The sequence below is a fragment of the Aphis gossypii genome, chromosome X (assembly GCF_020184175.1).
Source record: "Aphis gossypii isolate Hap1 chromosome X, ASM2018417v2, whole genome shotgun sequence".
In the NCBI taxonomy this organism is placed as follows: domain Eukaryota; kingdom Metazoa; phylum Arthropoda; class Insecta; order Hemiptera; family Aphididae; genus Aphis; species Aphis gossypii.
In genome coordinates this window covers 21,885,266-21,904,093 of record NC_065533.1, presented here as the reverse complement: position 1 = coordinate 21,904,093, position 18,828 = coordinate 21,885,266, and the positions used below count along the sequence as shown (strand labels likewise).

At 27.6% G+C, this 18,828-nt stretch overlaps 1 protein-coding gene, 1 long non-coding RNA gene and 1 pseudogene across 3 annotated transcripts; 1 reads left to right on the top strand and 2 right to left on the bottom strand.

The window, feature by feature from the left end:
• Positions 1-61: 61 nt before the first annotated feature.
• Positions 62-2,041, bottom strand: LOC126552418 (uncharacterized; annotated as a pseudogene).
• Positions 2,042-2,834: 793 nt separating this feature from the next.
• On the bottom strand, positions 2,835-3,610 carry LOC114126588 (uncharacterized). Its single transcript, XM_050205752.1, has 3 exons — positions 3,546-3,610; positions 3,222-3,425; positions 2,835-2,922 (listed from the first exon to the last, which is right to left on the bottom strand). The coding sequence occupies exons 1-3, from the start codon at positions 3,608-3,610 to the stop codon at positions 2,835-2,837; spliced, it is 357 nt and encodes a 118-aa protein (XP_050061709.1).
• A 538-nt stretch (positions 3,611-4,148) lies between these two features.
• Positions 4,149-18,039, top strand: LOC114126600 (uncharacterized). Of its 2 annotated transcripts, XR_007605633.1 has the most exons (9): positions 4,149-4,805; positions 4,875-5,093; positions 5,183-5,251; positions 5,554-5,641; positions 8,102-8,280; positions 8,555-8,990; positions 9,094-9,534; positions 10,006-10,296; positions 17,827-18,039. It is a non-coding gene; the product is annotated as an uncharacterized LOC114126600 (long non-coding RNA). The 2 variants fall into 2 exon arrangements; XR_007605632.1 differs by having other exon boundaries at positions 4,151-5,093.
• The last annotated feature ends 789 nt before the right edge of the window (positions 18,040-18,828 follow it).

The following is an 18,828-nucleotide window of genomic DNA, read 5'->3' as shown; positions in this document are numbered from 1 at the left end:
TAACAAATATTATGTTATAAAAGAATATTTATTATCATTAACAAGATATTATTATTAAAAATTATAAAAAGACTTTTGTATTGGAGTGAGTAGATTGTTCAGCTGACTTGCCGTCTATGAAGTCGGAAAGAGATGATGGGGAGGATGGCTGTCTGTTATAATACGTAGGAGCATCATTTTCATCGACAGCCTATAAAATTAATTATTATTGTTTTTTTTTCTCTCATACAAATTATAAATACGACATACGTGTATCGGCCTTGGTTTGGTTTTCCGAATCGGAGCCCATGCTATCTCTAATGGATTCATTGAATGTGTTACTAAATATTCTCTGAGGCCCTTTTCCTCGTCAGCACCCTTAGAATAAAATAAAATTTAATATTTAAATATTTTTTCTGGTTCTATTTATAGCTACTCGTGACTGTGATGGATCGTCTTCATTATATCTTAGCAACGGAGACATACTTGAGTATCTTGGTGGTGTAGGTTGTAGCATTTCCACATCAAAGACTTCAGTATACAACTAAAATAAATAAAAATCAGTAATCGAAATAAAAATGTTTATAATATGATTCACCTTTAATTCCTCAACATCATGCATCTCTTTTCTCTTGGTTGGTGAAATAAATTCTGACGGGGTATCGACTGTCTAATTTAATGCATATGTTAAATATTTTTATTAATAATTTCAAAATATATTCTTACTTTTAACGAATTCTTCGATTTTGTCATCCAATTGATTGCAAGCTGTTCAGTTGCGAATAATATTATCTGGGTTAAAAAACTCTGTTTGTTCTTCGGTATATGCAGAGGCGTAGCCAGAATTTTTTTATGGGGAGGGCTGAATACTTTGAGCTTGAGTTATTGAAAATCAAAAACAACAAAAAAATTAATAAACTTTTTTAATAATACTTTTTTAAATCGATTATTCTATTATACAACTAATAACAAGAAATATATAACTAATTTTTTTAAGACAATTTTCGTATTTAAATTTTAATACTTCAAAACAATATAAAAAATACAGCCAATGGGGGAAGCTATAGCCCCTTTAGCCCCCCCTTGGCTACGCAACTGGATGTATGTTTCGCGATTAATTCAATATGAATTCCTCTGATTATTGAAATAACTTCATCGAGTGTAGCGGATTTATCAATATTAAAATCAGTTTTAAAGTATTCGGATATTTGCTCAAGTTGATTTAAAATATTAGGTCTTACGATATTTATTTTTCTTGATACGGTTTCAAAAATGATCCACTCTAAATACTGAAGTGTCATAAGATCTCTTCTATTCAATAAAATTCTACATCCGCTTGTTTCTTTAGATTCTATGACTAATACATGCTCTCCCTTATACACCATACTTGTGATCAGAACCGATTCACATTCCAAAAAAGTGAATTTTTTTATATTTCACAGCAGGATCGAGAATGTGGGATAAAATATTACCCATCAATGAATAAATACGCTTCAAGAAGTCTGGAGAAATATTTACATACCACGCCGGTGTAATTATTCTCAACACAATATTAAATTTATCTTTTGGATCGAATCCGATGTTTAAAAACTTGCGATTTTCAAAGACAATTGTGAAATTACTACAATCGATGAGTTCGGATGGCGATGTAGGTGCAACATATTTATACAAACGGTTCATTTCAATTATTGGCCTTGCCATATTAATACTGTTAAAGTTAAACCGAGATTTACAACTTGACACTGTTAAAACAAAACTATGACTGAATATTAGCGCTTAATTATTAATCGTCATTAATATTATTAATATTATTATTATGAATGGTGGGGGATGATTGAGTTCTGTAAGTTAGGTGTTAACTGGTAGTGGGGGTTAGTGGTGGGTGATTATATTTAGTACGTATACATATATACAGGAATTACTGGTTGCGGTTGCGACATCTATGGCTGGCGGATGGTGGTGGTAATGTGGCGGTGGCGGTACCATGGTCGAGTGGCGGGTGGCGGTTCGGGTGGCGGTACCTTGGGCGAGTGGCGAGTGACGGTTCGGGTGGCGGTACCATGGTCGTGTGGCGGGTGGAGGTGGCGGTGGCGGTGTTTGAACTGTCTATTTATATCTACTTTAGGCCCATAGATAATAAAGATATGGATAGGCTATTCGTCAATATCAGCGTTCCAAAAGATAAGAATTTGAAGTCTCATTAGTTTTATATTCCAAGACGACGCTTTTTCTTTTCTAATAAATAATGTTAGAGCGCAATAATGTAATTATTAAAATATATTATTATTATTTATTATTTAATAATAATAATAATTTTATTTATTTATAGGTAGTAGGTATTAATAATATTTAAAATTATTTTCTCTTTAACATAAATATGTTTTTATGCAGGATACTTGTTGACGTCGCCTATATGGCGCCTGACAAACGATATGCCAGGTACACCCCACGACTATGAAATAAAAACCGTCCCTTTGTTTCTTTTATAAGTTACAATAAATTTATTTTGTATATGTAAAAAATGAGTTAAAAAAAAAAGTTTTGTTGCGCATGCGTAAAATACTTAAGTTAAAAAATTTTTAAATCATAGAAATGTATAATCTATAAGTCTAATTTAATGCCCCGCAAACATAATTGAAAAATATTAAAAGGGTAATGAGTGATAAAGTGTACCCTGTTTCTTGGGACACACGGTATATTAAATTAAAAATGTTACTATAAGTGACTTACTTTATTACTTTTATGTAACTAGAAAGTACAATTATAAAATATTTTATATTTTATTATACTGTAGATGACCTGGGAAAGAAATTATTATTTATTAATATTATACAATTATTTGTTTATTATTATACTTACCTTTTATACTTAGGTGTTTCAGCTGAAGATACAGTACATTCAGTGTAAGATACCGATAACGTAGAAGTCTCATCATTTGAATCTCTGAAACAAAAAGCATTACATAATTTAATTAGAAAGTACAAATATAAAATATTTTATATTTCTTTAAGGATTAAGATTATACTGTAGATGACTTCAGAAAGAAATTATTATTTATTAATATTATACAGTTATTTGTTTATTATTAAACCTTGGTGTCATTGCTGATGATGATTCAGTAAGCTCAGTGTAAGAGACAGAATCTGGTAATGTTGGAGTCTCAACATTTAAATCTCTGAAATGAAAAACATTATATTATTTAACTAGAAAGTATAATTATAAAATAAGGATTATGGTCATACTGTAGCTCTGCAAATCCAACTGAAACAATATTGTACTTTTGTGGTACTGCCTCAGACAACAAACAGTTATATGGTGACTCGTCATCACATACCCTGTAGATATTTTTGTTAAAATGTAACGAACATACCCTATGCCATATCTTAACTTCTTTCAAACATAATAATTCCATCCATTTAGCCTTCTTTTTTTTGTCTTTAAGAAACCTTTTAACAATTAGGAAACAACTAAATATACACATCCTGTTAATATATTATGTTTGAATATAAACTAATACATGCAGTACCTATGTAACATATAAATTATTTAGTTCTTATATTACTTACAAATGAAATGACAAATTCCGATCAATTTTAGCATTACTTCGACATACACAACAACTTAGCACCATTTTAAATTATAATTTTTAAATATATTATAATTGGCAAAATATAGTAATAAGTAATAACTAATAATTATAGTATAATATTGTAAGAAAGAATTTATTATAAGATAAAAGATGTATAATAATATTATCTAATATAAATTTCAATAATTTATTGTAATACATAATATAATATCATCATTCATTTTAATATTACTTTGAAAAATTGAAATTTTTAATCATATTAGCGGGTTTTTTTTTGTTGATAATGTGTGATAAGAGAGCCTCAATTGCCTCTCCTTAAACTTCTCCTCCGGGAACGCGGCCTCAAATATGTTTAACATAGACATGGCCTATCCATATATTTATTATCTATGGTAAATATGTAAGTAATTACATTTATATTGTATTGTATAAATATAAAATCATGATTATATCATTAACCTCGATTATTATCAATATTATTATGCATGCTGGTAAAAAAATCATTTTAAAACTTATCGCAAATCGTCAACTCCGACAGAAAATTTTACCATAAAAGCGCTTCTATTCGACTTAAAAGAAGTGATTTCTTTAATTCTATCCCCTTCTATCCAAAATCCTAAAATAAGTGAATTTAATGCTATATTACAAATTCACCAGACTAAACAGATGTGGATTATCCCGGCGAGGGATAATTTTAAGAGTCGGTCTTATTCAGTGAATATCTACATCGTATCTGGGCAGTCGTGGGCACTGGGCTTGAAAATGACAATAGTGAAAGTATCAATCATTAATAATTATCACTAATATTCATTGTAACAATAGGACGTACCTATATCATGCAATTTTTTGTTCATTTTGTTATCATAATACAATAAAATAACACGTGATAACGTGCCGTCGCATGATAGTGGCGGAAACCGAAGCCTCCGTGATGCACAGATATTATATAAAATCAATTTATTTTATATACCGGATGCCGAAATGGCGTGCTGACCTGAGACGCTCGTATATTTAAGACGAGTCTCCAATTTAGGTAATCGATGTGTGCGATGCAACTCCTCGCATGATTATCTATGGAACACAAAAGATACTGTGGATAATTAATGTACGAGAAATTGCGTTACGCGTGCGCATATCGCAATATCGCATACATAATTCGGCGACTCGTCGCTGATATTGGCAACGTTTTTTTGTACTGATATACTACTTCGTGGCTTCCATAGTGTATTAATATGATGTAAGTCAAATACCAACAATAAAAATCAACAAAATAAAAAACAATTATATTTTGAGATTTTTGTGACAGTACCAAATACTAAGAATGATATCGTATATACCTTGTATATGACAGCATTTAACGCCCAAATTAAATTTCAAAAATATCTCATCGCCATTTGTCAGTCAAAATATTCTGAACTGTCACAGTGAAAATATATTTGTCAACGGGTAGTCGTCACGGATGACCAGAGCAATGTTTATGATATCGACTAGCTGTCGATCGTTGTGTTGAACGTTGTTAAAATCAGTGAGTATATTTTTATGATTATTAGATATTTGGATTGTTCGTATTACTATTCCATTGGTTAGTTAATAAATTTGTGTTGATTTACCTAGATGCTATTAATTCGGACGGTGTGTTAGCAACCATGAATAGACGCTGTGAAGTAGAAACAGAAAGATATGGTAAAAATATTTTTATTGTAATGTTAGTTTTTGATAAATGATATTGTATCACCATTGTTCATTATAGGCCTATAATAGTACATAGCTCTTATTATAATATCATGCGAATGGCACTGGCTATTTTTCCAACTGACAATGTTAAATTTTTTACTCATTATTTTTCTGTGGTGACCGCAAAATTGAATAAACAATTAGGAACTAGACTATTTTTTATTTAACAACATTTCTAAGTTACATATGATCAGCTATAAAATTAATTTTAGGGATCTTTTTTAACACAAATTAATCATAATCCATTTTAGATGGCAAAGAGAAACAGCTATGTAATTCCAGGACAATCCCAACAGTAGAAATCAAGGAAATAACCTATCGAGCAGCATCAATCAACAAGTAGGTACACAAATAATACTACTAAGAAACCCATAACAGTGGAAAACAAGTTTGTGGCAATACACAGAATATTATTTTCTATTTTTTTTTTGATATAGAACACGTAAGATTGGCTTTTTCATTTTATAATGTTTGTTTTATTCATAATATATTCCTTTTAGAATTTGCTAAAATTTAAATACCTTATTTTTTACCATAATATCATATATACTCAATATTCATTTTGAATCGTTAATTAATCATTCAATTTTCATTTCGAACATTTAAAACTATAACTAGTAGTTTCTAATTTAATTTTACAATTATACATATAATATCACTTTACATGAAACATTTCCATTGCAAAATTTGCTAATGCTTAAAAACCTTATTTTATATCATATATCTTTTTCTCATTATTATTATGTATTTTTAGGCCTAACGTTATTAATATCTACATTATGTAGATAATAGCGATTATCGTTGCCTCAGTTCAAAACTGCAACAACTCCAAAAAACCATTATTGAGAAACAATATTTTAGAATAATTACATAATTTTTGTTTATTGATAGAAAATTCAAATTTTGAATGCACTTGTTACTATATAAGCTAAACCTAATTAAAATAATATAAATTTTAAGTTTCATTAATTTAGAAAGAGTACTTAAGCACATATATCAATATTGAATCAAAATGCTACACAACTTTTGAAATAACTAAACATATTGCAATATTGAACTAAAATTTTAGTTAAATATATGCAAAAACTAAAATTATTGTATTATTTCACTGAAAAATTATACACTTAAATTGATACATTGCATAAATTTAACTAGGATAATAATAATAAACTAGGTGGGTGTTTCATAAATAATAATTATTTTTAATTATTTAAAATAAAAATAACATAATAAATTGTAGAAGCATATACATAACATGGTCTATGATGTAAAAAAAATGAAAATGTATCTTTTTAATATAAATATCATAATTATAAACAAAATTATAATTACATTTTATAATATAATATTATTATTATTATCATACACATTTCTGAATTAGTCACTTCGGTCATTCCCACTTATATTGACTTTTTCTATTGATGCTGATTTTGAATTTTCTTAAAATGCCCAATGACAAGGAGATAAATGATCTTTTTTCTTAGTATCACTAAATATACTAAATTGTCTAGTATTTCATTATTGTAGGATTATATTTTTCTATTTCAAAAACTTTGATTGAATACCACAACACTTTATCATGATCTTCATTAATATTTTAATTATTACTTAGGTCTGTTGATAGTTTTTCAATTGATATAATTCATATTGTTGCAATTCATTCATTATGTGAGCTTTACCATTTTTTTTGCACATTTAATTGTATTCATCTATTGAGACGGTTCATAAATTGAACCCTCCCTTTCTTGGCCCCTCGTATTATTTGAACATCGCTTTGTATTTGTGCATTAATTAATCTCATTAATCTCCTTTAGTTTTAGTATGACCTACAGTTAGAAACCTTAAAGCAATTGATGAATTGTTTAGTCATAAACTCAAAACATAGTACATTAATATTGACAACTACAAAAATATTTTTGTTCTGTCCTCACAATAGTCACAGTATAACACAATTTTTTCCCTTTATTTTTTTTCTTAAATTGATATAGATATAGTGAGACATAATAAAATTTCACATGAACTTCTATTACCTATTTCTTCATGTCAAAAATAACCTAACCTGCTCTCTCTTTAAATAAAATAATTAAAACATTTTATAGTAATTTGTATTACTACAGTAGTCGTTGATGGTCTATAATTGTGGCAATAATAGGAATATTAATAATTACATTGTTATTATTATTTAGATATTCTATTTATAATAATGGTATCCATTCAGAAATTACAAGCACATTACAGTTCAACTATGAAATATATCTATTTAGTTTACTTTAGAAGTAACCTTGCCATTATAAAATTAGTAGTTCTATAATGAAATCAACACCATCTAGAGGTGAATAATTTAACTAAAAATTATTAAACTATTGTGTAATAGAATCTAAATCCTTGTAATTTTGCGAATAATATCATGTAGATAACTTACTTTTGAATATTTTGAATATTTTTGAGTTATAACAGTTTTGAACTGAGGAGTCGATTATTATTAATGGATATCAGAGCATGCAGGCATGCAGCAATATCGTAGTATACTCGGATAGTCTTTATAAATACCAACACCACTGACAAAGTAGCCCAGCAAATACCGCAGTAATAATTACAGCCATAACAGCACTAACTGTAAATTGTGAACTAAACTTTTCACACAAGCTTTGATCAGAAAAATAAGTGACCGTAAAATTAAATTAAAAATTAGGGACTTGACTATTTTTTATTTAACAACCATTATTAAGTTATATATGATAAGCTAAAAATTAACTGTATGGATCGTTTTTAACACAAATTAATTATAAACCGTTTTAGATGGCAAAAAGAAACAGCTGTATAATTCCAGGACAATCCCGACAGCAAAAATCATGGAAATAACATTTCGAGCAGCTCCAATCAATAAGTACACAGTCATGCTAGAAGGAAACCCTACAGTGGAAAACAGGATTGTGGCAATAAACAGAATATTATTTTCTTTTTTTGATATAGATCACGTAAGATTGGTCTTTTCATTTTATAATATTTGATTTATTCATAATATATTCCTTTTAGAATTTGCTAAAACACCTTATTTTATATCATAACATCAAAAATGCTCAATATTAATTTATGAAACACATTTGAAACTATAATCAGTAAATTCGGAATTAAATTTTACAATTATATAATATCACTTTACATGAAACATTTCCATTGCAAAATTTGCTAATGCTTAAAAACTTTATTTTAAATCATTCATTTTTTCTCATTATTATTCTGTATTTTTAGGCCCAACGTTTTTAAAATCTACATATTATTTAAGAATATCAAACCATGTAGCAATATCGTAGTATACTCGGAGTCTCGATAAATATCAGCACCACTGACAATGTGGCCCAGCAACTACTGGCTCAGTAACAACTACATCTGTAACAGAACAAACTGTAAATTGTGAACTTTCCACACAAGCTTTGATCAGTAAAAATAAGTGATCAAAAAATTGTATTAACAATTAGTGGCTTGACTGTTTTTTAATTAACATTACTAACATACATAATATGATCAGCTATAAAATTAACTATATGGACCTTTTTTAACACAAATTAATCATAAACCGTTTTAGATGGCATAAAAGAAATAGCTGTGTAATTCCAGGTCAATCCTAACAGCAGAAATCAAGGAGCCATACTACAAGGAAACATAACACAGTGAAAATAGGATTGTGGTACTTTATATCATTATCATTCAATCATTGCAAACTTTGCTAATGCTTAAAAATCTTATTTTATACCATAAACTTTTTCCTCATTATTATTCTGTATTTTAAGGCCTAACGTGTTTAATACCTACATATTATTGAAGAATATCAGACCATATAGCAATATTGTGGTATACTTGGTGTATTCCTGTGAACGCGGTCACAGGATCACAAGATCACAAGATCAGTAGTTAAAAAAATGAAAACCACTGAATTATGAATCAAACTTGGGTGTCCAATGACGTTTTTGAATTGTGGCGACGCCGCCGAGGAGCCAATACTACCAACTACCACAACCATTTGCAGTAACCACTGACGCCGTCGTCACAGACTGTACTCCCCACCATGTAACGGATAGCAGCTCGTAACCCCGCACGACGCCCGACTGTTTGACGGCTAACGCTTTGTTCTGCCTTTTGTATATCGTCGACGTCGTCGAATCGGTCGCCGGTCGGCCATTTTATAGTGATCTGCTTTGCTACGTTGTTAGTTTGTTGACTCCTCAACTTTGGTATGTACTATATTATTATTCTTATTATCTCTAAACCAACAATAATCGTTTTCAATTTGGTACGTCATCGATTAGCATAACATTAATAATACCTAATAGCGATTTATAATACAACGCGTTAAGTTCTAGCCACGCTAGTTCTAACACGCGTTTACTGTGCGAGTACCGCGCATCAAAAACGTTAGATGAAAATACACTCCATATTACGGAAAGCGACAAAAACGCGCGTTATCTAACCGTTCTAACCTACCACTGTATGCTATGATTATGCGTTTTTGTCGCACTAGCTTGGCGTGTTCTATTAAATGGAGTGTGTTTTCATCTAGAGTTTTTAACTCGCGTTTTCACCGCGCTCCAAACCGACCCAGTGTGGCTGGGCCCTTTTTATATTATTTTACTGTTTTGTTCTCCATTGATGTCAATTTTGAATTTTACGTCTTAAAAACACGTGTTAGTATTAATTTACTTTAGTTAGGCGGGATGGGAAGACAAATCGCAGTATACGAATACCAGCCGCCAGCGTTCATATCTCTATTATGCGACTCGCTAGTGTAAAAAGATGAGTGCTATGACTATCCATCGAACAACATCAACCAAGAACATGTCAACGTCCATACCATGTTGAATACAACAGTTCTCGTCCAATCACCGAAATTAAGCGATCATGCCATCGTTTCCATCATTGGCATCTAACAAGCATCACATATGTCGATAATTCATCCTCGAGACCGGTCAATCACTACCCACCAAGTCTGCGTTAAGGTATGTCATAATTACAATAAATTAAATTAAAATTAAAGAAAAAAAAACATTAATTAACTACTTTTTTCCTTAATACTAATAATAAAATAGAGTAATATTGTGCATAGTATCATTATATATAGTATCATATATAGTATCATAATCATAGTAATGGAAATACTTTATGAGGTCTAATGGTGTGTAAAATTAATTATTTTGGTTTAACTTGTTTGTAATGAATTTTATGAAAAAATTAAGAATAATATAGCTGTATTGAAAACAATTCATTCAATGGAAAAGTATCACTATTAACTGATTACTAATAATCAATAAATGTAGTAAATGTAGTTTATGTAAATAAGTTGATACAAAAAAATTATATTGGTTGATACATTTTTCAATAAAATAACGAATATAACAATAAGTAAATTACAACACAACTATATACTGAATTGGGATAATAAATAATATAATTTACAAAATATTGAATTCAGATTTATAAAAAACTAAGTGCTTAGAATGTGTAAGTTGTAAGTATTGTAAATACTACCAATAAACTAAACAATTTTTAGTAAAAATAAAACAATAAAACTTTTTACATTTTATAAAACTTATTTATTAGTAAATAATATTTGTTTTATCAATTTATGATGTTTGCTAACTTAGTTTAGTATATCACAAGAGTACATTTTTTCAAATGATATTAGTATGACACTCAAATATCTTTTTGTTAAAAAAAAAATCAAATAAAATGTTTGGAGTCTTTTCAAAATTTTTATAATTTTAATTACTAAATAAAGAAGGATCTGTAGTAAATTTATTTATGTTATAGAGCAGTGCTTCTCAAACTATGGGTCGTTACTCAATTTTTAATACTTAGGCTTTAAGAATTTTTATTAATTTTATAGATTTTAATAAGATATTTTTGCTATTTTATTTTGTATGAACATCAACTATATAAATTGTGAATTGCTGTTATCACCCACAGTAGGAAAAAAGTTCACATTTCAATATTAAATTACATTTGTAAAATTATATTTATTGCAAACCTATAAACTTAATAATTAAAAGTAATAAATAATAAAAGCAATAAACAAACTTTGATTTTTTAGTATTATTTTCTGTAAGAGTAAAATCATGTGGGTCGTGATAGTTTTCATGGGAAAATTTGGGTATTGATCCTACAAAGATTAAAATCCACTGTTATAAAGTATAATTTTGTTATCTAAATTCTTTAAATGCTGATTTTTAAAATTGTCAGTTAATATAAGAAGTATCTTTTCTATTTTAATTACAACTTTAAATGAGCTTTCTGATGGACATACGAGTGGAACACCATCTATGGCCATTTTAAGCATTTTGCCACACAAATTATACGTTTGTGATTTACTAGTTAATAGTTAAGCCTGGACATTTTGACCGTGTTATCATCATAACAAGTTTACTATTTGGTTAAAATTTCAGATATTTAAACTTAGTACCCAATGAGAAATAATTTTATTTTTTTTTGTTAACTCGTTTCCTCCATTTATGGCCAGCAAACACCAGCTATGGCCAGTGTAGATATCCATTTATGATCACTTAAAAAAAAATCTAATTAACTTAAGTGTTATGATAAAGTATTATGTATTTGATCATAATACTTACTAGTGGCGCACAGCCATGTTTTAAAAGCCTTTCTACATTTTTCATTAGCCCATCTACTCACCCAAAATAGAAAAGTATAAAGTAAAATTTAAAATGGTATGGCAATTTTTTCCTGTTATCAAGAGCCTACATTTTAATTACTGTTATGATCAAATTACATTAGTTATTTTAGGCTTTTCCCAAATTATTATGCTTTGTGAATTGCGTAGCTTGCCAACTGCATATGTTATGAATTTAATTAAGAATACCTCATCATCCATACTTCCATATTGTCATATCAGCCATCAATTTAATAGTTAATACTAAATATTATTTTGGGTTCCATAAACATATAAAGTGACAAAACAATTTTGGGAAGTGCTATTTTCAACTAATATAATGTATTTTTTATGTCTTAACTATAAATGCATAAATTTTAAAATCAAAAGAAAAATACCACATTGATTTAATCTAGATTTACTAAATAACATCAGATTATAATTAATAATTGTAAATTACAATTTTTTATAGTATGTATTATTTTTTGTTTGTATAAATGTAATATAATATAACATAAAAAAAATACCATGGACAAAATAGATATAAATAAATGTATTATAATTTATAATAAATTATCAAAATTTTTTTTTTTGCTGAATTCATAGATTTTAATTTTTTATGAAATTTAATCAAATTTTAAATGAAAAAAAAAATTTTAACATTTAAACACAATACTGAATGACGTAAATAGGTGCAATAAATATTAAATAATATAATTACAATATATAACATTTGTAACAAAAAATACAATGATTTTCATGTGACAACACGAGTCGAGAAGTACACTGTTGTTTGTACTTTGTACAAAACTGTTAATAATTAATAAGTAAAAGTAATTACCAACAGCCAACCCCCCCCCCCAATAAACAAAAAATAAAAACACAATTCACAAATATTATTTTAGTAGGCTGTAATTGTGTAAGAACCAATTACAATTTAGTACGATCTATGGGTCCATGGGATTTACGTTTATAACTAAATATCTACACTTTAATTTCTTGTAGAAATTGGAGTCTCGTTGGGAATCAGATAAAATAATATCAAATATTTTAAAATATCACTACTTCACTGGCTATAGCGTATATCCGTACATACTAATAATATACTACACACTATTATAGTATATAAATAATAATTAATGTATAAAATAAATATTATTTTGTACATTATACATTATATTATTGCTATATTATTATTATATTTAAACACTTAATATAATATGCAGTGTATTAACGTATAGGCGTATTGCAGTTAATATTATTTATTGTATTACAAACATTATTCCATGTGTGATGTGTCCATGTATGATTTAACGATTTAAGATTTCATGACTAAGTTTTATATTTTCATACACCTACCCCCCATGTTATGTCTTGCAGTTGCAAGACATGAGTATATTATAATAAGGTGTCACTAATACATACAGCTTATAAAAGGAATTTACTCAATTATGTATGTAGGTAATACATAACTACATAATATTGTACTTAAAAATAATTTCATAATAATTCAAAAATCAATAATTCAAATTATTACAATAATTAGCTGACAACATTTTTTCTTATTTAAAATATATTTATATAATAAACAGTTTTAAAATTATGAAATAAACAAACTTAATAATATTAATATGTTTAATACAAAAACAGTATCTACTGTGTAACAAAAAATTATTTATTATAATGATTAAGAATTATTTCATTTAACAAACAAATATAAAATTATAAAAACAAAATATTATGTACTAAACCTAGGTATTAAAAATAGTTTATTATTATATGCTGTGTAGCTAGGAAATCCTCCATTAAACATAATAGTCTTGCACTTTAACATTTTTCAGTCTCAATATTTCTCAAAAAGGTCAACCATTCCTGGACAAACAGATTTTAATTATCTACCAGATTTTTGCAATTCAGTTATAGGCAATTATCCAATAGTATTTCCCAAGTCAATCACACTCACATCATTGTCGATTGGAACAAACTCTGTATTTTCTTCGTCTACTGCCTCAAAACATTGTATTTCTACATTGTTTTATCAGATATATTAATAACTGTAGCAACATATATTTTGTAATTGAGTTTTCGTTTGTTTGTTGTTTCAAATTTTACTAGAATGTAATCACCAGTCTTCAAGTCTGATGTCGATAAAACCAAATCCATAGATTTTATGGGTACAGCAAGTGGTTCTTCTTGACTGATTGCTTGAACACCAACTTTCATTCTAACTTTCAACTTTTACTTACTTGTTGTGTTCATTATATTAGATAATGCAGTGGCATATTAAATTTGCTAATTTTACAATGATTGTTGATTTGTCATCGTTTTTTCAATTTTTTTTCCTAGATGACTTAGGTAAGTGGTCTGAATACAGCTACATCAGGTGGCTGTAGGATGTGTGTGGAGTTCGAGTAAAGAGAAATCAATATTAAGCCATTTTCTTCACAGTACTTACTCAGGTGTAAGCTTAGATGTAAACTATAGCCATCTATGAACACAATAACTGGTTTAGATTTATTTGAATCTATCAGATGTGAAACAAATATGTTAGCAATGTATTCATAGAATGTTTCAAATGTCATCCAATCATTTTCAGATTTTCTTAATCCCCATCCAAGAGGCGCAGATTGTGCAATTTTATCAGGATTGTGCTAATATTAGTATATTGTTTAGGGAGTTGTCTAATTTCCCAAAGTGTTGGCTGCAAATGTAGTTGTTATATTTTCTTTGTTAGAATTTATCTTTTTGTCACATACATTAGACCCACGAGGCCCAAATATGAGTTCTCCTTTAGGAGGTAAATAGAAACAGATTTCATCTATATTAAATATCCTCTCTGGATAGTTCAATTTAGAATGAGAAAATATTTGACTATAATTATGTTCTGTAACATTTTTTATAAGAAATTGTATACAATTTTCACAGTTACACACATCACATACACATACTGTTGGCCAAATCGGGTAACTTTGGCCTTGAACACGGTCTCCAGGAAGAAGTGGCATACGTTATTACTTAAATAGATCATATCAATATTATCACAGAACAATAAATTTTTATAATTTATAATATTATTTTTTTAAGAATAATCTAATGTCAAATTACAATAATACAGTAAAATGCAACTATTGCAATTTCAAATTTGCCCATTTTTAGCAATATTAGGTGGCGTCAGACATGTTACCAGTGGTCAATGGATTGTTTTTATAATATCGTAATAAATAGGGATACACATTATCAACATTTAGTTAGATTACGAATACAGTTTTAATTTTTAGAACCCAATACTTCATAACGTAAGGATACAGTAGACCGATCAGCTGATTGAGTGTCGCTTCTATATTTTTCTGTGACATTACATAATAATGGTTGGTTTGGTTTATAATTATTCATTAGTGCAGTGGATTCATTTTCTATAGTGTATTAGTCAATCTCAATAACAAAATAAAATTTCAAATTTCACAATAAAATGTACGTGTTATTGTATTATAAATTACAAAAGTTATTCGATATAAATGAAGAAATTTCCCAGTAAAATTATATTCTTTCATTATCTATTTTTGTCATTGTTATAATACCATTCTTAAAAAATATTAACAAAGTAAACAAGTTTAAAAAAAGATGTTAAACTAATTTAAATAATTGTATAAAATATAATAATTATAATATATTTTTATAAAGTAATAAATAATATGTACCTAATTAACTACTCATATAATGTAAAAATAATAATGTGTATGGTAAATAATAAATAATAATACATGGGTACATACATAAATAATTAAAATTATGAAATTTTAAACTCTCTTTAACGAAAACTCTGTATAACAAAAAAAAATCTCTTGATCTGGTCCCTTCAAATTCATTAAAAAGAGTTTTCACTGTAAATACAATAAAATATAATGTTTTTATAATTTATTTTAACAAAATCTATTTACAATATAAAAATCAAAGAGTATCTACACTATTTGCAGATACATCGGTACATGAATATGTCTTATTATTGGGTGACCATATTTAAAAAAAAAAAAGAAAAACAGGACACTTTTTTGCAATGAGTAAAATATAGGTATAATGTATATTGATTGTTAAAACATGAAACAATGCACAATTTTTTAATATATCAAATATATGTATTATAAGTACTACGAAAAACGGACAATCCTGTTTAAAACAGAATGTATGGTCACCCTATCTTATTATAGCAACCGATTGCTATAAACAATCACTGTCTCAACTGGTTACATTCTCGGTGTCCCACAAATTAACATAATGACTTCTAGCCATAAGACATATACATGTCAAAAAAATTACAAAACTACTTAGGTTTCTTTTTTGGTAAAAAAAAAAAATATATTTCTCATACAACCACAAAATGAAATAAACATTAAAATAACAACATACTTAACTCATTAATATAGAATAATATAATTTTTTTTTTTTTAAAAGAGAGAAGTTCTAATTTGATATTAAAATATATTTGAAAAAAAAGTTAAATAATTATATATTGCAAAATAATATTATTATAAATTTAGTCAACAAATAAATTACATTTTAATGATTACCATTAAAATCTAACTACATATTATTGTATTGGTGTATACTGTATAGGTAAGTGTATTATAAAAAGAAAGAGTGTCTTGAGGTAAGAATTTTTAATTTTTGTGAGGAACTCCACAGTGTTAATGGTGTAACGGTTTGTTATATAAAGGTTCAAACTGAAATAGTTAATGTTCAGTGTTATGTTGAATTTTACTGCTTTTGTTTCTAAGAGATTGTTTTGGATAGCACAGTACCTATAGTTCATCAAACAATAGCTTATGAATTATGATACATACTAGATGTAAATGGATCATATTGTTTGGTACGTATATCATTAACCCTAAGCTCTCTTTTACCAATTCCAGGTGTAATTTAAGTGTTGGTTTTTAAGTTTTTAAAGTCATTAAAATAATTGAGTTAATAAAAATGTTTCAAATGGGTATGGTTTAACATGAGCTCCAGTGGTAATTCTAATATAGTCTAAAGATAAAGATCTTTATTTTTAAGTTTTCTTTCAATGAGTGAGTGTGTGGAATCGTATTCAATTTAAGTAAGACCCTTAATTAAAAAATGTTGTTCATTTATCACATTTGTATTAATTGAATACTGAAGAAGCACATTTGACATCATGTCATTTCTATTTTGATAGCCTCAACAGTCAGATTAGTTAAATTATTATGTGAAGGTTTTCAATGCACTTTCTAATAAAGTTTATTACTATTGTGAAAAATACCGAAGCTTCTAATATTCAGGTTCTCCATTCCTCTTTGTGCCACCAATGGTTACTACACTCCCTTTTGGTCATGTTAATAAATCATCAAATTATGGAATTTTAAATTAGTACTGTAGTATAAAGAACTTAATTTAAACGAACGGCATAATTTTTAATAGCCTGCATGTCTATAGTAAAACAATAGTATTTTTTTTCTTGTGCATTTAATTTTTCTTGTCTGGTTCTAATTTTAGAAGTCATAGTATGTGTAGCATATTCTTCTTCAGATATTTGTAAATTGTTATAAGATGAACATAAGTCACATTGACAATGAAGTGACCATGGCCCCCACTAGTTATGTTTCTGTTATGCGCATGGAAAATGTTGTATTTTTTGTAACCTGCGCTTAGCCACATCATACAAAAAAACAAAAAATAAAATAAAATAAAATAAAATAATTGTAATAATAACAAATAATAAAATAACAATAGCAGCACCTATTGAATTTCAAGAAATCCTTATTTGTAATTGATAAACATAATTTTTAATATTTTATAGTTTTAAATATTTTTATTTTTATTTTTAGTCTTATTTTTTTTTTTTTCATTATAGGTATATTCATCTTCATCTGAATTATAATAGAAGCATTGAAAATGGCTGCCATCATTTGTTTTTTGTATTCTGGATAAGGAAATTTCAAGTTGGTAAGTGTTATAAAAAAATTATAGGTGTTTTCAAAAACATCTGATGTAAATTATAGCATGCTTATTAAAACAATTGTATAACATTTGTAGGATTTTAAATAAAGGAAATCTTAACTTTTTAGATTTACTAGTTTTGATTCACTTTAAGTTGCTTGAAAAAAAAAAAATGTTAATCCGCGTATTCATCCACAGTTTGATTTTTTACTTTTATGTCGAGCAACATTTTATCTAAAGAAAAATAATAAGTATTTAAATGTTCTGTAAAATGTAAATCATATGAAATAATAAATTTTACCCTCCTAAGTATATACAACACATTCAATTGAAATATTGAATTTTTTGCCTAATTATGTTTTATTAAATACGTTTTCATAATTCCACTTAAGTACTAACTAAAGTATTAATTTTTTGTTTTTGATTTTTTTTATTGGTAATAATTTATCTAACATTTCCTTTAAATCTGATGTTTCTACTTTCCGGTATAGATTTTTGATTAAAAAATAAAAAAAATTGTTTACAGTACATTAAATAGGTATTTAATTTGAATTCGTAATTAATAACTCATACGTATCTTAATAACCCTTTTAGTGCCAAGCACTTTTAAATTATTGTACACCGACAGGCCAACCTTTATTTTTATTTTTGAAAATTTGATTCATTGTTTGTTTCATATGCAGAACTGGATCTTCTGCTGTTAATTTAGCATGATTAATAAAACGTTAGAACCATTCTGTAGACACTTCTAATTGCATCCTTCCAGATAGATATCTTTATTACTACGAAAACTAGAATGTACTGTATTCTAATGCTTAATTACTCTTGACTTATTACATAGATTTTCTGTATAACAAATGAGGTTCTGACTGAGTGCGTTTAACTCTACGACTGACTGGGCGGCCGTGACCAAGGG